General features: G+C 38.6%; 3 protein-coding genes and 2 long non-coding RNA genes across 7 annotated transcripts; 3 read left to right on the plus strand and 2 right to left on the minus strand.

Annotated features, from left to right (window-relative positions):
- The first annotated feature begins 3,721 nt into the window (after window positions 1-3,721).
- Window positions 3,722-5,327, plus strand: LOC113327794. Its single transcript, XR_003349216.1, has 2 exons — window positions 3,722-4,071; window positions 4,932-5,327. It is a non-coding gene; the product is annotated as an uncharacterized LOC113327794 (long non-coding RNA).
- Window positions 5,328-9,883: 4,556 nt separating this feature from the next.
- On the plus strand, window positions 9,884-15,410 carry LOC113328184. 2 transcript variants are annotated; one of them, XR_003349289.1, is made up of 5 exons: window positions 9,884-10,065; window positions 11,470-11,694; window positions 14,220-14,430; window positions 14,528-14,680; window positions 14,938-15,410. It is a non-coding gene; the product is annotated as an uncharacterized LOC113328184 (long non-coding RNA). The 2 variants fall into 2 exon arrangements; XR_003349290.1 differs by lacking the exon at window positions 11,470-11,694.
- LOC113328183 lies at window positions 11,028-14,282 on the minus strand. Of its 2 annotated transcripts, none has more exons than XM_026575276.1 (6): window positions 13,909-14,282; window positions 12,985-13,491; window positions 12,744-12,896; window positions 12,530-12,667; window positions 11,998-12,440; window positions 11,028-11,822 (listed from the first exon to the last, which is right to left on the minus strand). In XM_026575276.1, exons 1-6 carry the CDS (start codon window positions 14,129-14,131, stop codon window positions 11,172-11,174), a joined length of 2,115 nt encoding a protein of 704 aa, XP_026431061.1. In that variant the 5' UTR covers window positions 14,132-14,282; the 3' UTR covers window positions 11,028-11,171. The 2 variants fall into 2 exon arrangements, with proteins under 2 accessions (XP_026431061.1, XP_026431060.1); XM_026575275.1 differs by having other exon boundaries at window positions 12,985-13,494.
- Window positions 15,411-23,315: 7,905 nt separating the features above from the next.
- On the plus strand, window positions 23,316-25,613 carry LOC113327701 (stress response protein NST1-like). The gene is made up of 6 exons (XM_026574845.1): window positions 23,316-23,516; window positions 23,632-23,834; window positions 24,028-24,648; window positions 24,750-24,851; window positions 24,941-25,249; window positions 25,333-25,613. Exons 2-6 carry the CDS (start codon window positions 23,634-23,636, stop codon window positions 25,396-25,398), a joined length of 1,299 nt encoding a protein of 432 aa, XP_026430630.1. The 5' UTR covers window positions 23,316-23,516; window positions 23,632-23,633; the 3' UTR covers window positions 25,399-25,613.
- On the minus strand, window positions 25,418-27,833 carry LOC113327700. The gene is made up of 7 exons (XM_026574844.1): window positions 27,703-27,833; window positions 27,311-27,589; window positions 26,926-27,075; window positions 26,555-26,813; window positions 26,248-26,466; window positions 25,933-26,075; window positions 25,418-25,830 (listed from the first exon to the last, which is right to left on the minus strand). Exons 2-7 carry the CDS (start codon window positions 27,578-27,580, stop codon window positions 25,531-25,533), a joined length of 1,341 nt encoding a protein of 446 aa, XP_026430629.1. The 5' UTR covers window positions 27,581-27,589; window positions 27,703-27,833; the 3' UTR covers window positions 25,418-25,530.
- Between the last annotated feature and the right edge of the window lie 40 nt (window positions 27,834-27,873).

Below are 27,873 nucleotides of genomic sequence, written 5' to 3' on the forward strand. Positions count from 1 at the left end.
AGCCGTGCGTGAAGGAAGAAAATCAGGCCCACAAGGAAAACTTGCTACTTCCCAAAAATGCACGCTCCTCCCTTGCTAACGTCGGTCCCACCAAGCTTGCCAATCCGCGCCAGCTTCCCAACTGCGCTAGCTTCCCAACGGCGCCAGCTTCCAAATTCGCGCCAGCTGCCAGTCCACACCATACCAAGATTTCCCTGCCAACGTCATGCCAGCCAGCACGACTCCAGAAGACACCTGGTCACACTGGGATTTGTGCAAAGCTACCATATGCAAGGATTGCGAATTCTATTTATATCTCGAAAAAGGCCAGACAAGCCTCCTCAAATTTCTCTTACGATTTACTGCCACTCTTCTGTCACCATCTTATGCTTACTTCGCAACAAAGCTCATGTTCCAAGCTAAGCAGGGGACTTAATGTTGATGGTGGTTTTTAGACAAAGGGTAAAATCGTAACACTTACATATAGCATGACGTCACCGGTGACACCGAACACATTTATTAGAGCATATTCAATGCACAAATATAAAAAATTATCAGGGTATCTTTTTCAAAATGCTAAATTAGGGTTTCGACGCACAAAACCCTGAGTCTATGCAAGCCGCACAACCGTTGCGCAGCATGGCAACCATGCCAAAACCAAAGCCGCATGATCACTGCGCACCTGGCAACCATGCCAAAGTGGCACGTGCATCCTAGCATGCCATGCCATGCAAACCTAGGGCCAAGCCTCCACACATGCCATTGGCACATGCCAAAGTGGCGCTTGCAACCTAGCATTCCATACCGTGCAAACCTAGGGCCAAGTCGCCACACATGCCATTGGCACATGCCAAACTGGCGCTTGCAACCTAGCATTCCATGCCGTGCAAACCTAGGGCCAAGCCGCCACACATGCCATTGGCACATGCCAAAGTGGTGCTTGCAACCTAGCATGGCATGCCGTGCAAACCTAGGGCCAAGCCGCCACACATGTCATTGACATATGCCAAAGTGGCGCTTGCAACCTAGCATGTCATGCCGTGCAAATCTAGGGCCAAGCCGCCACACATGCCATCGGCACATGCCAAAGTGGTGCTTGCAACCTAGCATGCCATGCAGTGCAAACCTAGGGCCAAGCCGCCACACATACCATTGGCACATGCCAAAGTGGCGCTTGCAACCTAGCATGCCATGCCGTGCAAACATAGGGCCAAGCCGCCACACATGCCATTGGCACATTCCAAAGTGGCGCTTGCAACCTAGCATGCCATGCCGTGAAAACCTAGGGCCAAGCCGCCACACATGACATTGACACATGCCAAAGTGGCACTTGCAACCTAGCATACCATGCCGTGAAAACCTAGGGCCAAGCTGCCACACATGCCAAAGTGGAGCTTGCAACCTAGCATGCCATGTCGTGCAAACCTAGGGCCAAGCCTCCACACATGCCATTGGGGCATGCCAAAGTAGCGCTTGCAAACCTAGCATGTCATGTCGTGCAAACCTAGGGCCAAGCCGTCACACTCCATTGGCACATGTCACGCAACACTTGCAACCTGGCATTGCCACTTGCACCCGATGTGCAACCTGCGACTAAGGAATGCCACACATGTCATTGGCACATACCACACAACACTTGCGACCTGGTAACTTATCAAACACCAGCAACATGCAACACGTTTTCCACGAAAACGCTCGAGACATCAATACATGTCACAAGATGGGGGATGCTCTTTAGGGTTTTGGTTTGGCGGTTTACAGCGTGCAACGTACACTATGCCCGTTTTAAGACAGTGTCATAAGAGCAAAGCGGTTAGTAAATACAGGGATTAATGGTGAAACGCTCAAAACATTATGGAACATCAATTCCAGGCGTTACCAGTTACCACCTCCTCCCATTTACTCATTTGTTTCTTCTCTTACGAGACCAGAGTACGTTTTACTTCGACTTGTATAAATAGGTCTTACCTATTCCCACCAAGACACAAGTTTTTGGTCACGGAGAAATAAAATACTCAGAAAGGCAACTTTACTAGCTTTCTCAAAGCTTTCAACTCTTGATAGCTTCCCAAGCTTTCACCTTCTGATACAAGTCGATTACTACTCTTCCAGAACTATTCTGGTCTCAACACTCTCTTCACTTCCCTCCCTAAACCAGCCCTTCTCCTCCACTTTGTAACCGAAGCAAATCTGGAACGACCATTTCTTGGTTTAGGCCATATCAGTACAGATTGATCTCTCGAATCTAAAGTAATCCCGTGCAGTACATTTGTTTAGGGTTTAGATTTGTTTGTCACTCACCTACCGAAATTACCAAAATCGGCAGAAACGATTTTCACCCATAAACACCTGCGAAGAGTATAATAGAAACATCATCAATAAAATAAATGATGGAAAAGAAAGATTAAAAATAAAGTTACGAATATTACCAAAGAATTAATTGTAAATTGGAGATCAAGGTTTATCACAGAGGCAATTCCACGAAGAGATGGATCCTCCCAGTTAGGGGTTATGCATACGTTCGAGACCATTTTAAAGGCACGATCCAATCTAGCACGATTAACAGTAGTCAGCATATCCCTAGGGAAGAGACTCGCTAATTCTTTAACGTAAGAGTCAATTGATGGGTCTTCTTCAGGAAAAAGAGTATCATCATCAGTAGATTCCGAACTGGAGGAAGAGGAATTTCTTTTGCGCTTCTTAGACTTGGATACAGGGAAGGCGGAATTCCGGAAAGCTGTCTGCAATGAAAAATGTGGAAAGACAAGAATATGAGATAATATGAGGAGAAAGTTTCTCACATCGCTCACTCTATAGAATGAGCGAGATGAGAATAGGCAGAATGTAGGAGTGAAAAATCGCACATGTTATTAATTATGCGAAATAAAGAATACATAACCTAAATGAGGGAGATCGCACATAGCAAGATTGAGATGATGCATCAGATGATGTCAGCAAAGTCACGAGTAAAGTGTGAAGATCTGTGCGAGGTATATCCTGTGCAAGAACGTGTAATTGTACATGAGCGAGTGTGTCGCATAGGGATTCCGAAAATAATGGATCTCTTAGCTGTACCCCACTACAAATGAGTTGTCATCCACTATGTAAGATCCTATATAAAGTAAAGAGTTCTCTAATTGTAATTTAAGTTCTTTTTAGTGAGTGTTAGACAAGAAACCAGAAGAGAAAGTAGATCTGGGAACAAGTAAGATTGTTGTAATACTTGTATCCGTATTGTAAATCAACTTATATCTTGATAATAAATGAAGAATTTAGTAATGGTTACTTAAGATCAATCAATAGTTATAGTGGGATGTGGTTGTAAGGAAATCTGCAACTACAATCCTGGCTTAAACTTATAAAATAGCGAGATGAAACTAGATGCATCCTGATGTAAATTAAAAAAAAAAAAAATATTTATAAATGGGTAGATGAAACTGTTTACATCCCGACTATTTTTATATATATTCTCGTCCTTTTAAATAGTATCAAATTCTACATGTGTTTTTCACCTTTGACTTATTGATTTTGGTCTATTTAACAAATATTATGATCTAAATGCGCCTAATGTGGAGTGTTAGGAAGATAACACTAATAACTTTTTTTTTTTTATCGAATGACAAGAATATCTCTAAAATTCCCGAATTAACTAACCCCAATAAGAAGGTTCTAACCCAATATTAATGTTGAGTAGAAGCCCAATTTACAAATAGTTGCAGTCGTATGGTCGTTTTGTAAATCGGGTGCTAACTGCTAACATCGCCTACAAGTATGAAGTGACATTTGATTTTCTCTTTCCAATGAGAGTCGTTTTCCCTTTACAAACCGGTTTAATTTCTAGCTTTTTTAATACCCTAATTTTCATCATGTCCGATCCATCGTTCCTAGGCTAAATCTCCCGGTCTGCCGGCCTAATCACACTTGATCCATCGTTATGTCATGGGATTTCATCATTAATTTCGCTGCTGTGTTGTGTTAGAGAAGATAAGAAAATCAGCGACATGGCAGCTGCGAATTATTATTGCTTTATCGATTCGTCGTCTCCTCTACCTGGTTCTACTGTGATTCTAGTTAAATCTCGTTTGCAATAAGGTAATCATGATGCTGGTTTCAACCTATTTGATTGTTAATTATTAAATCAAGATTTCATATTACCAGTTTTGTTCCTTTCAATTCCGAAATTGCTGGGTGTTGGTTGAAGATTTTATTACTCTCTCCATGATTTGGAGCCTTCACACCTTCAACCCCTTTCAATTCATAAATTTTTCCTCTTTATGGTATCGTTTTGTATCTGCAGCTCTCCTTTGTTCCTATACCCTCATAAAGCCTTGAAGTTCATACCATCTCAGTGAAAGATGTCTCTCAACCATGTAAACCCATCTTTTTCCAACTTTTACTCCGGTGTGTTTGTTGATGCTCCCATTTCCTTGAAGTCTCTGGGTTTTTGTAGACATGTTATTTCCGTTAAAAACCATTTCCTGAGTTGTGAAAGGCGTTTAAATTCTGGATTTTCTCCAGAATTTCTTATTGCTGCTTCAATTGGCAGATCTGCCTTGTTAGTGGGTTCCTTTTTTCAGTTTGATGTTATTTCTTTTTAGAGTGTCTTGGTTAATTCAAAAGAAGAAGAAAAAAATGAGTGTCTTGTTATTGTATGGAAGATTCAAGATGGTTTTCAGGTTTGGTTTTGTGTAACTATCAGTAGGTGTACGATTTATCACTATCTAGTTTGTGTTCTTCGACATAAATGTCGATCTTTATTTGTAGAGACTATCTTGATGGGTTTATAGGTTCCAAGACGGATTTTTTTGGTGAAGTGGTGCCTATCTCAGTGGCCAGAAACTTCATAGTTTGGAATTAAACATAGTGCTTCTGGTTCAATTGCATATATACCCTCCAAAGTTTTATGACTTGGTTAGGAGAAATCGCAGCTGATGATTTGATTCTACATCCAGGAAACTATTACATTGGTATCTTTGAGATTTCGTTTTCTTCGTCTGCTACATTTTGGTTCGCATACAAACAATGGTGGGGGGGACTTCAATCAGCTTTTGCTCGGGTTGCATGATTATCATAAGGATGCTTCGAATTCAGCAACATTCTTCATCCTCTAGCACTTTCGTTTGATTTTTCAATGCGCAAGAAGAAGGAATAGCATTTAAAAACCCGAACGTCAACCAGAATCACAACAATGACAGAAAACTTCAACAACACACGTAGCAGCAACAACATTAAATCCCATGGATTATCTAGTAAAAGAAGCTTAATCATTGCGTTCTTTTTTGGGATGGCAGACGGATCTCCATTTCTATTATGTAGAATACTTATTATCACCCACTTTATTTCTTCTATCTTGTTTGCTGCTTTAGTTGTTTACTTGATTGCCTAAGAGCAACCACAGTCATGACCAAATTTGGGGACTATACCCAAATTTGGTCCCAAATTCAGCCGCAGTGGTACCGACTAAAACCATATTTAGTCCAGTTAAGAGCATCCACAGTCATGGAGTCGACCAAATGCCAAATAGCAGACCAAAAGCTAAAAAAAATTGGCATTTTACACTGAGCAACCACAGTCGTGGAAGACTATTTTTAGTCAGGCGGAAGTATAACAAACGCCCCAGTTCAGGCGCACTTTTAATGACCGTCCCAGTTCAGGCGCGCTTTTAATGACCGTCTCATTCAGGCGCATTTTTAATGTCCGCCTCATTCAGGCGCACTTTTAATGACCGTCTGATATCAGGCGCATTTTTAATGTGCGCCTGATTCAGGCGCACTTTTAATGTCCGTCTAATTCAGGCGCACTTTTAATGATCGCCTGATTTCAGGCGCACTTTCAATGACCGCCTGATTCAGGCGCACTTTTAATGACCGCCTGATTAGTGAATTTACATAAATATTAGCCACTAATCTTCTTCTAATAACGTATTAGCCCACTAATCTTCTTCTAATAACGTATTAGCCCACTAAACGAGTGAATATACCAACGTCCCATTGGGGCGTACATTAAAGCAACGTCCCATTGGGACGTAAAATATACCAACGTCCCATTGGGGCGTACAATATAACTACGTCTGTGTTGGGGCGTATGTATTACATGTGTTTGGTTAGGCGGAGTTTATAGATGCGCCTGATTCATACGTTAATTATACTTCCGTCTGATTTCATACGGTCACTAAAATCTCGTCTGCTTTCATACGCTATTAATACTTCTGTCCCACTATATTTCGTTTAGTCTGGGTTAACGACCACATTTGGTCTCAAACCCTAATTTTGGCGATCAAATTTGGGTTTGGTCCCTTCCGTTGCGGCATATTTTGAGACCAAATTTGAGTTTAGTCCCCAAATTTGGCCGTGACTGTGGTTGCTCTAATTAGGGTTTGCGACCAAATGTGGTCGCCAACCCAGACTAAAATGATTAATAGTGGGACGGAAGTATAGTGGGCGTATGATTTCAGACGGAAGTATAGTGGACGCTCCACATCGGGCGTACGTATAAATAACGTATGATAATGGGGCGGATGTATATAGAGCGTTTGAGTTAGGCGTCATTATAAACACCGCCGGGCCATACGTAGATAAAACCTACGCCCCATAGCAGACGCAGTTATTAAAAACGCCTGGTTTGGACGCAGTTACTAAAAGCGCCTGGTCCGGGCGCATGTATTATGACCGTATGCGGGAGACGGACGTATTATTAACGTCTGTTGGTATTGCTGGTCCGTTGTTACTTGATGGGAGAGAATATTCAGTACCAATGGCTACTATTGAAGGTTGTTTGATTGCTAGTACAAACCGTGGGTGTAAAGCGATTTACGTTTCTGGGGGTGCTACTAGTGTTCTGTTACAAACTTGACTGGTTCTGCCATTGCATCTACGCCTGAACTAGAGCAACCACAGTCATGAGACGGACCAAAAGAATCCAGTACGCCTGTGTGAGACGTAATTTTAATGTACGTCTGTTTTGAGCGCACGTAATATGAGCGTTTGTTACTCAACAGTTACTATCAGAAGAATCCAGTACCTACTAGCTGTGATTTTGGAGGTGCTGCGATGCTTGTTAATGCCAACCCATGTAAGATATTTAAAAGCTTATACAGATTAATTCATCCTGTTTTTAGCTTCTTAATTAAACAAATTTCTTTGCTGACAACTTGTCAGCTGTGAATCTTTATTTTCTAATTGGCTCCATGATAGCTAATGGAAATTACATATTCTCTTGAATTTCTTCTTAGGTACCGGATCTTGTGTATTTCAATCATCCACATCCTCATTATGAGCGCACGTAATATGAGCGTCAGTTTTGTGCCCACTCAGACGGACTTTCCATAAACGCCCCACTCAGACGGACTTCACGTATACGCCCGACCCAGACGCACCTTTCATCTCCGCCCTACCCAGACGCACCTTTTATGTCCGCCCGACGGAGACGCACTTTCTATCTCCGTATGTATCAGACGCACATAACATCTCCGTCCCAGTAGACGCACTTTCCATCGCCGTCCCATGTTCGGCGTGAATTATACCTGCGCCTCAATCAGGCGCACGTAATAACTCCGTTTCACTCAGACGCATATTATAAAGACGCTCGGTCAAGAAACGTGAGTATAAGTTCCGTCTCGCATCAAGCGTTCGTATAAGTTACGCTTCACCAAATTCTGGTCGTCCCCATTGCGCTTGAACACCCAGAATACCAATTTTTTTTGGCTTTTAGTCTGGCTTTTGGTGTTTGGTCCGTCTCATGACTGTGGTTGCTCTAAGCTTTATTTAAAAAAGAAAAAGTAAAAAAAAACAGGTTAGGTTTCTCCTTTCGGAATAGCTTTCCCATTTCTGTTTTAGTTCTTTCTGTATTTCAGTCTCTAGAATTATGCTTCTAGTAACATTATTAGTAATAGTAACCTATATCTTCTATGGCAAACGCCACCTGATGGATCAAGTCGGAAAAAAAAAAAAAAGATAGACGGTCAACTTTCGGTCAGCACACTTCAACATGTGGATGTATTTGCATGACTAGCACCTTCCCTCAAGGGCATCGAACACCGGTACCATCAACTAGTCTCTTATGGACTCGTTTGTGTCCATCAAAAACACAGTTTTTCTTGTGAAAAGCATTGAACGAAGGCCTTTTGACCTTCGACACCAACAATTCCCTCCGATGCAACTCTGATTTAAAGACCACTGCTCACGCTTTGCACCTGTGTATCGTCACTTTGTGTTTATGGCTTACCATTCTGATTGTAACTCATGAATACTTGGGTATCATATACCTTCGTGTAATAGCCCTTAATTAGTTTAATATAATTCATAAAAAAAAAAGTATGAATATTTTTTTTATAGAAGATTATTATTGGGGCGTCACACTCCAATAGAGGGGCTTTATTTGGATTAATGTCCAAAAAAGTGGTTATGAGATATCCTAACACATATACAAAATGTCTAGATTACCCTTTACCTAAAATAAAACTTAAAATCCATACAAGTGATTTTACGTCCAGGTTTGGATTAATTCCAATGTAGAATTTTATTTGCATGCAGTTTTACGTCCAGGTTTCTTTTAATTCCAACCGTAGAAGTGATTTTATGTCCAGGTATAGAATTTGATTTGCATGTAATTTTACGTCCAGGTTTGAATTAGTTCCAATCATAGAAGCTCATTTTACGCTCAGGTTTGGATTAATTCCAACCATATAATTTGATTTGCATGTAGTTTTACGTCCAAGTTTGAATTAGTTCCAACCGTACAAGTTGATTTTACGTCCAGGTTTGGAATAACCGTAGAAGTTTACGTCTAGGTTTGGATTAATTCCAACCACAGAAGTTGATTTTACGTCCAGGTTCGAATTAATTCCAAAAGTTAAATTAAAATTAACTAACTTAGTCATTACAAAATTATTTGAGATAAGGGTTTTTTTATATTTTTTTACGGATGACCCGTTTTTGTCCTATTATGTGACGTCTCTCTAATAAAATGTGACGCCCCAAAAAAATATAAGAGTGGTGATAGACTCACGGAAGTGACGGCCTCAACGTCACCCTCTCTGCATTGGGATAGGGGTGGGGCATGAGTGGGGCCCATCACCATCAGCACTTCACACTTTTCCCGGTGTATCTAACATTTTCGTTGTTATAAACGTTTTTCCTTATCTAGACCCTAGTTAGTAAGTTCGCGAATGATTCGCGAATCATTCGCAAATTTTTCCGTATCACGAATTTTACCGTTTTATTCGCGTACGTTTGCAACTCCGAACCCAAGTCGCGTATTATGTGGTATTCCCGGATTATTCGCGAACCGTTCACGAATTTTACGTATTCCGAATGATACGTCTGCTTAATTCGCCATAAATTTTTTAGCTTTTAATTTTCAAAGACTCCACTTTTTGGACTTTACTGCCTTCCGAGCATACACGACCGAATATTAGACGTGTTGTAATTTTTATGAAACAAAAACGACTGAAGAGATTTGAAGGTGAAGGTGAGAGAGATCTCAAACTCACTAACCAAGCATCTAAACCACCATACGACGTCCTCTTGGATAACTAATGTTGTATATATTATTAATATCATCATATTAAGTTTATTTTTTCTTTAAATAACTCACACATATGCATAAAAATTGGTCTATGACCTTATAAATACAAATTATTTGTTATATATAGATACCGAATTTTCAGAGCCGAACTCACATTTATAAATCGAATTATACACGTACGTATGCCGTTCCGAATTACTGACGAATCACGTCCCATTGACCGAATTTTGGACCGAATCTGAATTTTACAAAACCGTATAATACTCGCACGTTTTTCGTTCCGTACGTTTGCCGAATCCCGAATTGCTAACTAGGATCTAGACCGGTAAAACTCGAATCAGTTATCAATGAACCCATATTCGGCATCTCTCAATGATTCCTCTTTCCCAGATTACGGCCATACCTTTCTTCCATTTCGCCGCTCCGGAATGAGCAATTCGCCTGCACCACGAATTGCACAAGCCCTCATTCTGAAATCGAAGCAGTTGATTAGAGAGAAATAAAGGATTTTCGTCGATTTGTGCAACGATTTCAATCTCGTTAACTGGGAATTATATCCAGGTTAGAACTTTGCCTGTTTAATTCAATTTGATTATGAAAATTAGGGTTTTTCGACACTCAATCTTCGATATTACATTCAAGTTCCCTGTAATTTCATTATTATTATTATTATATCTGTCAGTATCTTTGATTAATTAGTGATTGCTGATGGTGGTAATTGTTTTGAGACAAACCTGAGTTTTGTAATTAATTAGACTTTTGAGATAAACCTTAGTTACAATCTGCAACTGAAAACCTTTTAAGGACTGAGTTTCAGGGATGAAGATGGTTGTATAGGGTTTTTTTATTTTTTGTGTTATAGGTATTTTGCTTAGAAATCAATTGTAAGATGGAAGTGTGAATTGGGCATGATGAGCTACCAAGAACCAAGTCTAAATGAATATGGTTTTATGCCGTCTGTTTATTTTTTGTGAATTGGGTTAGCTTCCGAGCCAACTCTATAAGAACATCATTAGCTTGAGTCCTTAGGGAATCCGTAATTAGAGAGTTGGAATCAATGATTTACAATGCACCATGTGTAATTGCCGAGAAACTACTGCGTACCATAACATTTTTGAAATTTAAAGATATAAAAAAAAAAAACTTAGATTGTCATGAAACAAGTCTGCCTGTGTAGTTTTTCTGCAGAACCTGTCCCAAGCCAGGATAAAGGAGGGTTCTTGATTGGCGTGGCGAGCAAACGATTAAAAAAAAACATAGCCATTTTCCTGTGAAAGTAGGGTCGTGATAGGCGTGGGGAGCCAGCGATAAACCGAAAGAGGGAGTGAGCAGTACCAAGATAGGCGACTGCTTGGGAAGGCTTCTTGTACCTTTGTTTGGTTGGAAACCATCCATTTCTTTAGGAAAGGGCGAGAGCAGTACCAAGATAGGTGACTGCTTGGGAAGTCCTCGTGTTTCCTTTCTAGCTTACCCAAACTTGTTTGGGAGGCTTAGAAGAAGATGATCTCATGAAACCTTCAAGATTTTAAACCTGCTATGGTCCACCAGTTCAATTTCATTTCGTTTTTAAACTACTGGCAGTTACATATCACACATCAGTTATGATACACTTATGATAAGAAGAGAAAAGAAAACTAAAACAAGTGTTGACATATGAAGTTTAGTATCTACAGTGACCTTTTCCCTTTAAATTTACGTTGGAGAATCCTCTTATTAGATATTGTAGGCCAATATGTAGAATGGACCATATCGACAAACAATGGAAACAACAACCACACGAACAATGCCACTTGCACACAGCCAAGCGATGTTATAGGAATTATAATCCATGTCCATCTCGGGCAAAGCATGATATGTATTGCTGAACTAAACGCTATCATCATGGTGGCCATAGAAATGAAGAGTGTTGCAAGACCTAGTATTAACTTTTGTGGTAACGCTTTAACAAAATCTTCTTCTGAATAGCGTGATGTTAGGATGGCCAAGAACATAAGAATTGATGTGACGGAAGAGAACAGAGCTAAAGCATCTGCGACTGCAAAGACAATGAACGAATTGCTGTTCAAAAGAATAGGAAGGCCGTTGACGGTGTTTCTCTTAGCATCATTATAGTTGCCACCAGGTACAGTAAAAGCTGCAGCAAATGCTACTATAGAGATAAGGGTTGCTACTAAGATACATGAATGTGAGGTACCTCTCATCCACTTTTCTCCCTTCATCACTAAATCCTTGTGTTTTTCTATAAATATACATTGAGCGGTGATCCCAGCTTTGTTTCTCAAAAGCCTGTATCTCTTTAGTAAAATAGATTCCACCGCCTGATTGAAATAATAAAGACAAAAAATAATGACAAATTGTACCAGTGGGCCTAAGTAATATGACTGAATAAGTTAGGAAGCCTTGGAACTCTTCTTGGTTTAGATACGAACTACACATATAGGTCATGTAAAAGTGAAACCTATTCCTTAGATGATCTTAATTATCTTTATTTACCTTAAACCACTGTGCTTCTCGTTGCATCTGAAGTGCTGCCCCAGAGACGGAATTTAGTCGGTGAGAAGGTGCAATATCAGCAGCATAATGCAAGATAGTGTTACCTCTTTCATCCATTCGGGAATTCAGTTCATCCATGTCTTCCTCACTTTTTTTGCATATAAAATTGAATACCTTGTCATTTCTTTCTGCGATAGCAATTTGTACCATTGTTTGTCCTTCCATTTCATCCCAGATTAGGTAAGGAAATTTCTCAAGACACTGCACTATGACTTCCATTGTCCCGTATGTTATCGCTGTCTTCATGAGGCTAGATTTTTTGAAAAATTCTTTAACATCTGACTTGGTCATAGTAATATCTATCTGTGCTAACATATTAGAGACCAATTCCGTAGCTTGTTTGTTTATCAACTTTTGGTCGTACAGTTTTTTGATAAAAGAAACTGTAGCAAGAAGAAACTAAGTCAACAATATATTACGTTCCTACATTTAAGGAAAATTTAGCTAGTGATTAAAGTTGAGTTCAATAGACCTTGAGTTAGGAAGGTGATGCTGTACTCTGAGATTAACTTTGTTATTGCTCCTCTATGTACTGTTGAGGAGTCTCTTGGGCTTTCTAAGTCTGCTTTGCTGTCAAGGTCACTAGGTGCCTCTGTGTCCACTTGAAGAACTGTTTGAAGAAGAAAATATAGGTTGTAATCGAACTTTAAGTAATAATGAAATGAGTTTAAAGAAAGGGTACTGACGTGAGTAGAGGCGGCTTTTCCACCATGTTGTTTTATTTCCACTTTGAAATGAAAACGGTCTCCGAACAAGCACTTCTAATGCGCACACACCAGTGTTTTTTGTTTTCTCAGTGACTAGCTCCGGGTAATGTTGCACAATAGACATTGCAATATCTACAAACAGACAAGCATTTGTATTTTCCCTGACTTCAATTTCAATGCAGAAATACAAATTTATGAATATGATCGGTAGTAACCTTACCGTAGAAATCAGAATCAATTAAATCACATAGAAGGGAAGCACCACGTTGACCAGTGAAAGGAGTTGGGTTATCATATCTAGTAGCAGAATAAAGATAGTGCACCACTTCCATTTGTCCTTCTGAAACAAACTTTACAGCTGTGTGGAGTGGTATCCTTCCGTAGTTATCATGTATCTTTGTCAAACATGGATTTTTGTTCAGCATCAACTTGACAACTTTGGTGTTTCCTTCCATGGCAGCTGTGTGAACTGCTGTGTACCCATACTTACTGTCCTTTTGTTCAAGTGCTTTTGGTGGCATGAGTCTTACTATATTTTCCGCGAATTCCCACTTCGTATGATCTGCAGCTATGTGCAATGCTGTTTCTGATTCAATTGTGATGTTTGTTATTGTTGCTCCTGGATCTGCATTGAAAATTTCTTCCGCCCGTTTCCAATTGCCTTGCTTTGCTGCTTCATATAGATCCTTGTGCTCCTTGTGAACATAATTCATTGCCTGATTCTCCTCTACTTTATTCGTTTGACAAGCAAGACGGGAATGTTTTAGATTTAAAAATAATATTGAATACCGCATAATTTCCAATTTATTCTTTTTATTATTTCATCTTGAAGCATTGATCAACAACTTGAACAGAAGTTCTGCTGGATGCATCTGTCTTAAATGCCTGAGTTTGTCAGCTAGCTTAGTAAATGGGGTAAAGGTCAACCACTGGTTCATCTGTATTAAACTCTTATCTGGGGTAAGTTGGTTAACAAAGGCAATTTTGGTCATATACCTCGCCCCTGGGTGCCAAAACAAAAAAAATAATCCAAGTTTGTATAGATTTTTTTTTTTTTTTGAAGCATTAAAGTTTGTATAGATAGATAGACTTGTAACTTGAGGAACTCACCAATATATATAAAGCATAGCTAAAAGTGAATTACCTTGTTGTTCAAAGACTGTTGCTGGGTTTTCTACTTCACCATCCCTTTCTGCTTCAGTTTGATGATTGTCGCTGATATTAAAAGGCTTTATTTGGGTACTATGAATGATGTCTGGACTATTTTGAATTTGTATCGGAATTCCATTGTTCATACTGGTTAAAATATCTAATATTTGTTGTAAAGTATGTGCTTGAGACATTCTTTCTTGAGATTTTACGTTCATATATCGATATATGTCGCTAGAAGCTAGTATAATGGTGATTTACTTATGAAAGCTTGGTTCTTTTAAATTGTTTTTGTTATCTTTGTAGTTGAAGAAACTCAAATGAGTAAAGCAGGATCCTGATGGAAATAGGAGAGATGAATGAAGATAAAAGAATATAAACAGCAACAGCAAGAGAACAAGATAATAAGATTCTGAAGTCCACTAAGATGGCAAAAACAAAAAAGATTGGTTCTTTTTGTTTTTTGTATCTTTTTCTTCCACTACCTTCAATAATTCGTTGATGGTGAATGCTTTGTGTATGTCTTCTATCCTCAGATTTCCTTTTCTCTTTATCTTCGCTTAATAGATAACTTTAAATTGGAGCCTTTACTCTGACATCTGCATTGGGCTCAGACTGCAGACCAAAGATTGTCTAATTCGATTTTGGGTAGGCAGATGCAAGTTAAACGTAATACAAGTCCGAAAGCACAGAAGGCAGTATGATCCACCCACCTAAATTATCACTTGCATTCAAAACAAGTGGACCTTTCTCAATCTTCTCTAAAGGTAAAGGTATTGTTGGGATATTCTTTTGCTTATCCATATAGTTATATCATAAGCTTCACCTTTAAAATTAATTATCATAAATGGAATCCATATAAGTAAGCACTTTCACTTAGTAATTGGTGCATTGACGACCAACTGCTGACCCAAGATGACACTATATTTGAGCCATCTATATCTTCTTCTTTTTTCCAACCGAGCTCAACCCGTTTCTTAATATAGCAACTGTTATTAGTTACATAACGTTGAAATATTTGTAGGGATTATAAGGCGCAGGATCTTAGATTGCCCAACAATGCGGGTCTGATAATCTCAACACGCCCCATCACGTGTAGCCTCGTTTGGTCTGGGTGTGCGGAGTAAAGGCGAGGTCAGATGATTGTCGCGAATAGCGGTCTGGGTGTGCGGAGTAAAGGCGAGGTCAGATGATTGTCGCGAATAGCGTGCTCTGGTACTATGTTAGATTACGGGCATCCAACTCATAACCAATTGGCAATGAATGGAGAGGCCCCAAGGGATTATAAACCGCAGGATTTTAGATTGCCCAACAATGTGGGACTAATAATCTCAACAAATATTGATATTCTATTATACTTTCATGTTATAATTTTAGTGGACATACTAAATAGGATACAGTAGAACTTCGATAAATAGGTCAGTTTAATAACAGAAAGATTATTGAAAGATTATTTCATGAAATATTGAAAGATTATTTCATGTTATACTTTCATGAAATATTGAAAGATTATTTCATGTTTTTCCGTTAGCTTTCAATGACCGGGATTCGAACCAGCAAACTGACCATCCATAAGAGGGGCATTTTTGGTTTTTCAGAGCAACTGCAGTGGACGAGCAAACCTATAATTATGGTCCAGGGACGAGACGCAACGGGACGGAGTAAAGACTAAAATCTGGACCAAAACCAAATTCCAGACCATATTTGGTCTGGGACCAAGACCAAAACTATATATAGTGGAGCGGAGGTATAATCACCGTTTGGCATCGGGCGTGTATATAATCTACGCCTGTTGTGAAACGTACGTAAAGTCACCGCCCCATAAAGAGGCGTGTATATAAGTTACGCCCGGTTCAGGCGTTGATAAAATGTTCGCCCGTTGGGACGTTGCTAAAGTTTACGCCCCACGTCAGGCGTTCATAAAATTAACGCCCCATTCAGACGAAGATTATACAAACGCCCCAGCCCGGCGTTGATATTCTTAACGCCCCACGCCAGGCGTATATATAGTTAACGCCCCAGCTCGGCGTTGATATAGTTAACGCCCCACGCCAGGCGTTTATATAGTTAACGCCCCAGACAGGCGTTGATATAATTAACGCCCCACGCCAGGCGTTTATATAGTTAACGCCCCATCCCGGCGTTGATATAGTTAACGCCCCACGCCAGGCGTTTATATAGTTAACGCCCCAAGCTTGAGTTTAAAAAAAAAATTAAAATACTTAGACAAAATTGATTTTGAAATTTTTTTATACCGTTGGTAATTCGAACGTTGAAGAAAATGGAACGTTGGATAATTTGGAACGTTGGAAAGTTTGGAAGACATTTCGGAACGTTGAAAATTTCGGAAGAAACACCTATATATACACATGAGGTCCTGTGACATTTTCCTACGACTAATACTTCAAACTATCCACACCAATAAGAAGAAATATTGTTTCTGCTTTCAAATCAGTTGGAAAATTTTCACGGATTCGCTTACAATGGCACCAAGAGTAGCACGAGGTCCAAATTTTACGACAATCGAAGATGTAACAATGTGTAAAATTCATTTATCTATATCTCAAGATTCTAGTGTTGGAGCTGATCAATCAGAGGCGACGTTGTGGACTCGTATCAAGGATGATATTGAACTTCATTTACCTAATAATCCAGAGCGGTCTTGGAGTTCTTGGCAAAAACGATATCAGGGAATAAGTAAATATGTGGCGTTATTTTCGGCAAAAGAGGCAGAAGTTGAAGGTGAATCTCATACTGGATGGGGTCCTGAAAAGAAGGTAAGCATTCTTGATTTTTCGAACAATTGTTTTCTAATATTTAATAAGCGCCCATGTACTTAAGTGTTTTTAAAAACATTAACAGCTTGAAGAAGTTAACAAGAGGTTCAAGGAATGCAACGATGGGAAAAAATTTAAGCACGAAGAGTGCTACCCAGTTGTGTTAGAAAATATAAAATATAATCGACGATCGACTTTTGTATTCGATACGACGCATGATTTGGACACTTATGAGAATAACGAGGAAGATGATGAAGGACCGCAAACAACAACTCAAGGAGAGACCGGTAACGACACAGATGGGGGAGACATAGAGAACACATATCTTCGTAAGATGGGGAAAAAAGCAGCAAAAAGATTGAAGAAAACAGGGAGAGAGAAATCCAGTCGCCAAGAGGAATTGATGGGAATAATTATTAAAGAACAACAAAATTTCAATACTCATTACCAAGCACAATCAAGATTCAAGATGGAACAAAGAGCAGCAGAGTTTGCAGCAAAACAAGCTGAACATGCGGCAAAAATAGCCAAGCAAGCTGAAGACGAAGAATTTCGCATCATTATGATGGATCTTGAAAAAATGGAACCTGTACAACAAGAGTACTTCCGACTTCGCAGGGCGGACATAGTTCGGAATAAAAGAAACCAATCTTAACACAAAGGCGGAATAGTTCAAACCTTAATTATTTCTCCTATTTAGTGATTAGTAGTATTATTAGTATTATTATGTTTTAAATTTCTTATTATCTGAACAATTAGCATTATTATTATGTAATTTTTGGATTTTAAATTTACTTCCGTTGATTTGAATTAAATTTCTACTTTTTTGAAACATACGACCTTAATTAAAACTTGAGGATGTTTACGTACAAAGAGATAATAGAAAGGAAATGACAAACGACAATTTTTAATTCCCATATTCTGCCCATATATATTCGATCAAGTCATCACGCAAGCGAATATATGCATCTTTGTTACGCATTGCACGTCGGCGTTGCTGAGCTCTAATTTGGGAAAACTCGTCACTATTGCCTCTTAATATATTAACCGGTGCTGCGTTGCTACGTTGTTCATAAACATGTGGCCAGTCACCGGGTAGACGCTCATCCTCGACTATCATATTATGTAAGATAATACAAGTTTTCATGATATAGGCAAGCACATCCGGATTTCACATTCTTGCAGGTTGTTTGATGATTCCAAATTGTTGTTGAAGTACACCAAATGCCCGTTCAACATCTTTTCTTGCACCCTCTTGCATCGATGAAAATATTTCCTTTTTCCTACCAACCGGATGTTTAATGGCCATAATAATAGTAGGAATCTCTGGGTATATTCCATCACCTAGATAATACGGCATATCATATGAATGTCCGTTCACCTCATAGCTCACCGGCGGTGCTTTTCCTGTTACAAGACTTCGAAAAACATATGAACGGTTCATAACATTAATATCGTTTTTAGAACCGGGCATACCAAAAAAAGCATGCCAAAACCATAGGTCATACGACACCACTGCCTCCAACACGATACTTTCGCTCCCTTTATACGCGGTGTAAGCCCCAGATTCTGCCGACGGACATTTATCCCATTTCCAATGCATGCAATCTAGACTACCCAGCATCCCAGGAAATCCCCGGTCTTTGTTTTGCTTGAGCAACATTTCAATATCACCAGCCGTTGGTTCACGCAAATATTCTTTCCCATACACATTCACAATCGTCTTACAGAACCTACGAGTAGCTTCCGGCACAGTTGTTTCTCCTATGCGTAAGTACTCGTCTATTGCATCTGTCGCACATTCGTAAGCTAACATTCGTACTGCTGCTGTTACTTTTTGATGAGGGTTTAATCCTAAAACTCCACAAGCATCGGGCTTTTGAAAAAAATATCTGTTTGCATTGGTAACACCTTCCACTATCCGGTTAAACAATTGTCGACGCATTCTAAATCTTCTGCGAAAAACATTGGGTGGTTGGTTTGGGTACGGAGAGAAATAGTCGTTCCATAGAAGTTCAGCCCCTGACTCACGATCTCTTGGTATTCTGATACGAGTTTGAGGCCATTTTGAATTTGTAACAAGGACTCCCAAACTAACGGCCATATTATTTTGCATAATTGTTATTGCATCATCATCCGAGGAATAAAAACTACTATTAGAAGAAGAAGATGAAGAAGAAACAGAAGAGCAATAATGAGCGGTTTTCTCATAGTGTTCCATTACTATATGAAGCAGAAGAGATGTATTGTTATTCATATATTGAGTGATCAGGTCTTTAATTTATAACCCATTTTCAAGAGCATTAAAAAAACCAAAAATAGATATTTTTTTGGTTCACGCAAAAGTGTTTTCCAAAAAAGATAAAGTGTTTGTCAGGGACCTGATATGACTATACTATATATGATATGACTATACTATATAAGATAAGAAAAGATAACTCCAAAGACAGGTCATCTAAATAGTCATAACAAATTAACCCTTCATATTATCATTATCCGAAGTGGACGATCTTGGTGCCACAAAAGGCATGTGCGTTCTCGGATTGGTATTGACTGAGGACATTGTTGAAGCTGATCCTTGATTCATACCACTCCAAACTTGTGATGGCAGGGTTTGGGAAAAGGAACCGTATCCAAGGAGAGGTTGGACAGTGTGCGGCATACGGAAAAGAGATAGTTGTTGCTGCAAATCAACGTTCGCATTATTTAGCCTTTGTATTTCTGCTTCTTTCGACATAATAACGTCCATCCTCTCCTTCGTTTGTTTTAATGTAAATTCGCGAAATTGTTGATTAAAATCAGCATTTTCTTGAAATAATGTGTAAGCTTCATGCTGTCAAGAAAAAATAAAATATATAAGTACAAATATACCAATAAAAATCGAACGTACAATAAAAAGTCGAAAGTACACTTACGTGGGATAATAGATGTGGAGGAGGGATGTGTACATGTTCAACAGGTTGTTCAATTGGGACCGTATACAAGTCACCGACATACCCATATGTTTGGGCTTCCCAAATAGGATGAGTCACGTAATCTTTGGAGTTGGTTACCATTGTCCACTATGGTAAATATATATCATAATCTTTAACAACTTGCACTATCTCTGTTGCATCGACCAAACCTTCTTTTTTTAGGCGTTCGGCTTGAATATTGCCAATATCCCCTATAACTGTGTGTAGTCTTATAGGAACAGCGAAAGTACAATGGTTTTGCCGCCAACACCTTTCACCAAGATACATGTTGTGCTGTACAGTTAGAAAGGGAATAAGAATTTAGTAAGTATGTTATATAGAAAAAAAGTATGTTATATAGTAAGTATGTTATATAGAAAAAAAGTATGTTATATAATAAAATTTACAAATTAACTCACAATGCCCATGTAAGAAAATATATATCTCGAGTCTGATAGCCGCGTAGCCGTGCATCCCATATCAGATGCAAGAACTTCTCTGTATGATTCCCATGGGCGCCATGTCACTTGTTCAGCAGTAAGCTTACTTAGTAAATCCCTACAACGGAAAATATCATTTGTATTCTTCGGTACATTCCATTTAGAAGATACGGGCCATTTTTGTTCTGTACTCGCCTCTGGGATTTCTGGTCGACATATGCCCAGGTATTCATACCCCCAAAACTACTCCATCAAAATAATTAGCCAATTTAATAACTTAGCAACAAAATAAACAATGAGAGGAAAAATAACTAGATTGAAAGAATACCTCTAATACTTGGAATGGACCACATAGTGCCTTCTGTCTCCTCCCAGATAAACGGAGTGCCGCATACAATTTCGAAAACGCAGCACCACCCCAGTCATACGTGGATACTACATCAAGATTTTCAAAAGCAGCTAACCATCCAGCATCAATATAAGTCTTTGCATTAGAAAAGAAAAAATGTCCCAAAACATACATGAAAAAGGCAATTGCTACTCTATGAGCAAGGGTGCTATCATTTTCAGCCGCAACCAACTTGTCTTCGAAGAAATATGACCTTAAATATTTAATTGTAATTGAATTTGAAACCCACGACGGTGCTTTTGGACAGAGCGTGACATCTTGGATATCCGGAAAGATATGCTCACGAACATGTTCAAATTGGTACTTCCCCGAATCATAAGGAACATCAGGCCCATCACCGATACTCAGTCCAGTCAACATGAGCCAATCTAGGGGGTGAATCCCATCTCACCAAATGGGAAGTGAAAAGTGTTTGTTGTATCCCAAAACCGCTCAGCAATATAATCAACCATTGAATGGTTGGTTTCGCTACATTGTATGTCCAGTAAATTTTGCCATCCCGCTTTTTCAATAATATATTTAGCTCTAGGACAGTGTTGTGAAATAGTTTGATAGTGATGAATTACCGATGCCAAAGATCCACGATGTTGATACTTCAATTTGTGCTCCCCTGTAAATGTGATGTCCGTAGTAGCGTGCGGTTTATCATCTTGCAGTATAGGAAACCTCCCTAACCGGGGAATATCAACCTCCTTAATTGTACCAGTAGCGATTAAGTTATAATCCTCTTCGGCTACAGATTTTTGTTTCTTGTTCGTCTTCATGCGACCATTGAAACGCGCTGTGAATTTGTTCAACATCTGTGCACACACAATATAGATGCAGTTACATTATTAAAAGACCAACCCTCATTAACGAATATTTTTATTAGTCCATCACCATTTATATTCCAAATACTATAAATCCTTAACACAAACCATATCAATTCCAAATTCTATAATTAAACACAAATTAAATCGTCACCGATGCATTTCGAAAATTATTACCAGATTCCACAACCCAATTTAATCACTTCAAGATTCCATAAAAATCACTAAAAAATCAATTCCATACTCACGCAATTAGCTCTTCTACATATGTAACTCCCAAAATTTACATAACTACAATTTACATAACTAAAATTAATCACCTCAAAATTCAATAAAAAACAATACAAATTCAATTATTGGTAACCATATTCACATACAACATGCAGAAAACCAATAATTAATCCAATAATTTACATAACTACAATAATTTACAATAATTTAAAATTAATCCAATAATTTTAAAATTAATCCAATAATTTACATAACTACAATTATTGATAACCATATTCACTAAAATTAATTACCAACAGACAACATGAAGAAAAACAATAAAAGGAAGCTCTCAATTGAAATAGGTTGATTGAAACAGATGAAGGGTGAGAACTATTTCCCACATAATCTACATAACCACAGATTTTTACAATACCCAAAAATTATAAATCTATTCCACCCACAAATTAGATCTTCTATAACTATTTTAAAAAAAAATTTAACCAAATTTACATAAGCATCAAATATGGTTTTTTTCACATACATATTAATCTCTAAAAAACATAACACACATACCCAATTAAATTTAACCAATTTCATATTCATATTTGTTCGTTAAAACCAAATTTTAGATAAACTAATTTTAACAAATAAAACCCTAAATAAATTATACAACAATATGGATAAAACAAAAGAGATTAAGAAAAAAAAAACATACCTCTTTTGTAACCCGGGTTCATCAAGTATCTCGTTTTTTTCTTTTCTTTTACTGCTCGTTACTGTGATGTTTTTGTTTAGAAGCTGTGTTTGTGGGCGGTAGAAACAAAGAGGAGGTAGAAAAGAAAAGAAGAAGACGGAGAAGATTAGGGTAAAGGGAAAGTGAACACGTGGGCTATACGTGGTGGTTAGAGATTGTCCGGGCTTTAATGCCACACGTGCTAGATACGTGTGTTAATAGAAGTCCAACACTATACGTACGCCTGCCATGAGGCGTTGATTCCTTCATTCGCATGAGTGAAACCAAGCGTTGATTATACGTACGCCTGAGAGAAGAGTGAGGCGTTGATTATACGTACGCCCCACGTCAGGCGTTGATTATACGTTCGCCTGAAACAGGCGTTGATTATACTTACGCCTCAAAACAGGCGTTGATTATACGTACGCCTGAAACAGGCGTTGATTATACGTACGCCTCAAAACAGGCGTTGATTATACGTACGCTTCATTCAGGCGTTGATTATATGTTCGCCACACCAGGCGTAGATTATACAAACGCCCCTTCTCCGAGCGTGAAATATATGTACGCCCCACAACAAGCGTATTCTTTACCAACGCCCCACAACCAGCGTTAACTATATCTCCGCCCGGCCCAAACGAAGATTATACCAACGCTCCACATGCAAGCGTGGATTATACATCCGCCCGACTAAATATACTCCACTGCCTTAACGTCACACTACAGACTAAACTCAAATTTGATCGTTTGTTTTGGTCTTTGATCTTTGGTTTTGATCGTACCACTGTGGACGCTCTCAGGCAGGACTATTTTCAATTTTTTTTTGTGGCAGTTGATCACTTAGATGTTACCAAAAAAAGTGGCCATATACAATTAAAAAATAATTTTTGGCATATCGCCAAAAAAAAAAGAAAAACAAAAAAGAAACCGTATACTCACAGTTTTTTTTTTTATTATTCTCGGTGGGCCCGCAGAGAACAGAGGGCAGGTCTTATGAGAGTTTTTTGCACGGTTTTTTGTGGGCGTTTTTTTTTTTGAATTATAAGGTCTCCCTCGCTTCACATATATCATTTTCGATATATATAAGAAATATTCTCAACTGTAAATACATGCGGCCATTGATGTTGTAAGGGTTCTTCTTTCTCATCCACACACACAGAAGAATGATTTTACACGAAAGAAGATGAAGATGAAGATGAAGAATAGAAGCAACCATGTTCCCTAGATTTTGATTACTCTAATCACTCGAATCGGATGCTCATATATAGGTACAAATCTATAATCTCTTTTTAATTCTTTGATTATCTTATTATTCTCGAATTAATCAAAATGGTGTTGATAATGTAATTCCATGATCAAATCTATGCATGCATGTGTTTTTAGCTATGGCTGTCATGTTGGAACAAGCAGTTTTGGACCGGAAGGAAGAAAATATCAAGATGCATTCCGATATTCACGGTTTGCATGAATCCACACAAGATTTGCAGAGAATGGATTCAGAACTCGATGCTCATGAACGCGAATTCCTACTAGGTTATTACATTAGCTGTATTAAACTTTATGGAGCCAAAAAGAAATTATTCAAGGTTACATGCATACTCTAGATTGATTTTATATATTTTTTACCCGTCTATCAGTTTTTCATTTTTTTTTTATGTTTTTAATCTGGTGGTGCTGACGAATTTTGAACTCCGGTCATTGATATCATCACCGTACTACAATGTAAATAATCTTTATGTGCCACTGAAAGCTAATTTATTGCTTGAATCCATTATGCAGATGAAAGCTACATTGTTGTATTTTTTAAAGTCACACATGAAAATTACGTTATTGGAGTTTTGCAAGTCACAGATGCAAGCTACAATGTTGGAATTCCATAAGTTCCAGATGAAAGCTACAACGTTGGAGTTTTACAAGTCACAGATGAAAGCTACAATGTTGGATTTGTGTAAGTCGCAGATGAAACCTACAATGCTGGATTATTTACAGTCTCTTGTCGATCTTAATCTTCCAGAGGAATGTAAAAGCTGGCTGGTTGAAACTGATGGCATCACGGATGCATATGATGACGCTAAGAAGTCCTTCAAGAAAAACAAAAAGAAAAAGAAAAAGGTGAAAAAAAATTACATGAAATTACAAGAGGAGGTAGTTGGAGTATTGACAGATGACGACGAGTCCAAAGACGAAGAATTCCAGTCCGAAGAGTCGGAAGACGAAGAACTCCAGTCCGAAGACGAAGAATTCCAGTCCGAAGGGTCCGAAGACGAAGAACTCCAGTCCGAAGAGTCGGAAGACGAAGAGTTCCAGTCCGATGAGTCCGAAGACGAAGAATCGACAGATGACGACGAGTATCCATATACTGATATGGATTCATTCTCATCAATGATAAAACGCTTAGAGGTATGCAGCAGCTACATGCACATGCTTGCAGTTATCCGTTCATTGTTTCTTATCTTTGTTTGTTTTCGGTACAAATACTATTGTGCTCAATATATATATAGGTTATGGAGGATGAAATTGAGAAGAAGTTGGACAATTTAAGGAAGGCGAATGCAAGCCAAAACCTTGCTTGGACGAGATATGGATGCAAAGTATTATTCAAGGTCACTTGTTCTTTACTGTCTCTCAATAATCTTCGATGTTTTACTTTTATAGCTTCACCGAAAGCCATTTTGCTTGAATATATTTGCAGATGAAAGCTACAGTGTTGGAATTTTCAAAGTCACAGATGAAACCTGCTAAGGTGTTGGATTTCTTAACGTCTGCTGGCGCTCTTGATCTTCCAGAGGTATGTAAAAGCTGGTTGCTTCAAAAAGCAGCTGAAAGGGACATGGTCAGAGCATATCATGATGCTAAAAAGTCTTTAAAGAAAAACGAAGAGTGTGAAAAGTTTCACATCATGAGATTACAAGAGTTACTAGGAGTTGAGTACCAAGAAGATGGCAAATATGCATATATGACTGATATGAATTCATTCACGTCCATAATGAAACACTTAGAGGTATGCGCGCAATACATTCGATCACCTGCATTCTTGTTTTCTATACGATACTAATGCATGTTTACTTACTGTATTCTATATAGGTTATGGAGGATGAAATTGAGAAAATGTTGGAAAAACGTAAACGAAAGCCGAAACCCTGCTCGTAAGAGAGATACGGACGCGAAGTAAAAGAGTAGGAACGCATTCATGTAAAACATTGATAAATTTTCTATATGTGGTGTGCTACATTCACTTACATAATAGGTCAGTATAAAGGAGTGACCTACATGGCTCTTGTATTACTGTTTTCTGCCAGATACCGTCTTTTTTACGGCTCCAACTGAGACTAAAAACTGATCAAGTGAAGACAGTGTTTTCATATCATCGGGCGGAAAGTAACTTCCTGCTTTTCCCATAATGGATGTGAGTAGAAGAGAAACCGATGGACGTCTCACGTAACTTGTACCCAAAAGTTCATCAAGAAATCCAAAGGCAGCCAAGAAGTCTGACCTACTTGCATTTACTGGAGCAGCAAAATGTGCAGGAATTATTCTCTTGAATGCCCAGTCCCTTGTAATCCTGTCAATCCAATCCTTTACCTGCAAATTTCGATACCCAAATACAAACCAAATGTGTGGATAAATAAATTAGATAACTGCATAGCTAAGAAACCGTATACACATTCATAATTTTTACATTACCTTCTCAGGAACTTTGTTGAAAACCAATGTCTTGACGATAGGTGAAACTATCAATTTCTGTGACATCTGACCAAAGCTAGCTTTAGGTTCCAAGAGATTTGAGGGACCAAGAAACAGGATTTGAAGAACCATTCTCTCCCATCCTTCACCAAAAAACACAAACAAGTGTAATTAGACACAAATGTCCATCTTTCTTCGAGTTTTCAGCTTAAGTTCAGAGTCAGGAACCATGCCACTGCATACTGAATCTCAGATGAACTAGGTCAATTAATGATTAAGACAACTTCAAAATGCCGTGATAGAGAAAGGTCGAACCTTTTTGACGGTTCATTTTGTTGTCAATAACTGGTCCATCAGGGACATCTCTTCCTTTGCTAAGTATCTTTACGGCTAAACCATTTTGTGCAGCTGCTAACAATGAAGCGTTGCTAATACATTCAGGTGGTTGGGCAGGGACAAATATGACAGCATCGGTTACCAGTAATGTTCTTGTTTTCTTGTGGTAAAATGCTACCTCCACGTATGGTCCAATTCCTGAAACACACAGCATCAAATTAATAATGGTTCTAAACTAACTTTTTACTGAAACAAATAAAGAGCAATCAAGAATACTTTCACGTACCAACTTCCGGTGAACTTAGAACTTTCTGCTCAATCTCATTTCCCCAAGGTGTTGACAAATCTTCATCTACTAAGGTTTTAGAGCGAAAGATCCCAAAGAACTCAAGTGGAAAATTTAGAGGCCAACTCCATTGCCTTGGTGCTACCCACGTTTGAGCTCGAGGGAACTTTCTGGAAAATGGTCCAACAAAAATTTTGTGCTCATACGCAAATGTAGGCAGGACAATGTATTCCACTGGGGCTCCAAGTTCCTTCACAAGCTGGTAATAGGCAAAAATAGACGATTTGTAATAACAAAACTGAGATGCACTATGTACAGAGTAAGGAAAGAAACCGAAGAGAACCATCTGACAGAATTTAAGAAAGGTCTACCTTTATGCACTCCTTGGTTGGAGCAATAGGTGCATGGATCCACAACCCTCCAGACTTGAGTTTGATAACAGTCATTCGTGTGTTAGTAGAGACACTACTGAATCCTAGCGCTTGCTCTTGTTCGAATAGCCACATACAATCTTTGACAACCTATAGGTGGCACTGACAAAGTAAGAATAATCTAATTACTGGTATGCAGTTCAGTGCCTTCAATAGTCAAAATTTCCAAGGCAACAAAATTGATTCAACAAGCAAAAACAATTGAACGGAACGAAGCACGTAAACAATTTGAGTACCGCAATTGAAGTATAAACAAATTTTTAAGCAATACCAATGGAACCCAAAATTGAGAAACCCATTGCAGGGGAATCTGAAACTTGCTTACCTCGGTTCTTGTAGTCCTCCTATTAAAGAAAGGGCCTAAAGGAAATGGAAAACCAGTGAAATTCAAGTAAAATCTGCCACCACTACTGCTATTGCTTGAAGCAACTGACAAATTAATGAGATATCTCTTCCTGTTTTGGATGTTTAATTGTAAAGGAAACCCCTGCAAACTGGCTCCACCAAGAAAACAAGAATGATGTTGTCCGGTGGTATGACGAGAATTCTGCAGAAAACTTGATTTTGGTAGTGAAACATCAATGGCTGCCACCATTTTTCAGAGCTGTTTCCAGAGAACAAAGGAAAGGGGTGAAAAGCAAACTCAGCCTTTTGTTATCTGAAATCCAAACATTTTATTTATTTTATAAAATTCAAGGTTAGATTCTTGCCACGTACATGATCTGATGTTGATTGGAGTTGGGGAATTTTTCTGAATTTTTAGATCCACATATAATAGGCCTTTCACTCTGTAGATGATTCTGGTGGTTCAGGCAACAAACTAACAATTCCTGTCTACTACAGAATACTAACCTGTGATGTTCATGTTACTCTATGCTAGGCCCCTGG

This window comes from Papaver somniferum, unplaced genomic scaffold, assembly GCF_003573695.1.
Source record: "Papaver somniferum cultivar HN1 unplaced genomic scaffold, ASM357369v1 unplaced-scaffold_107, whole genome shotgun sequence".
Classification (NCBI taxonomy): Eukaryota; Viridiplantae; Streptophyta; class Magnoliopsida; order Ranunculales; family Papaveraceae; genus Papaver; species Papaver somniferum.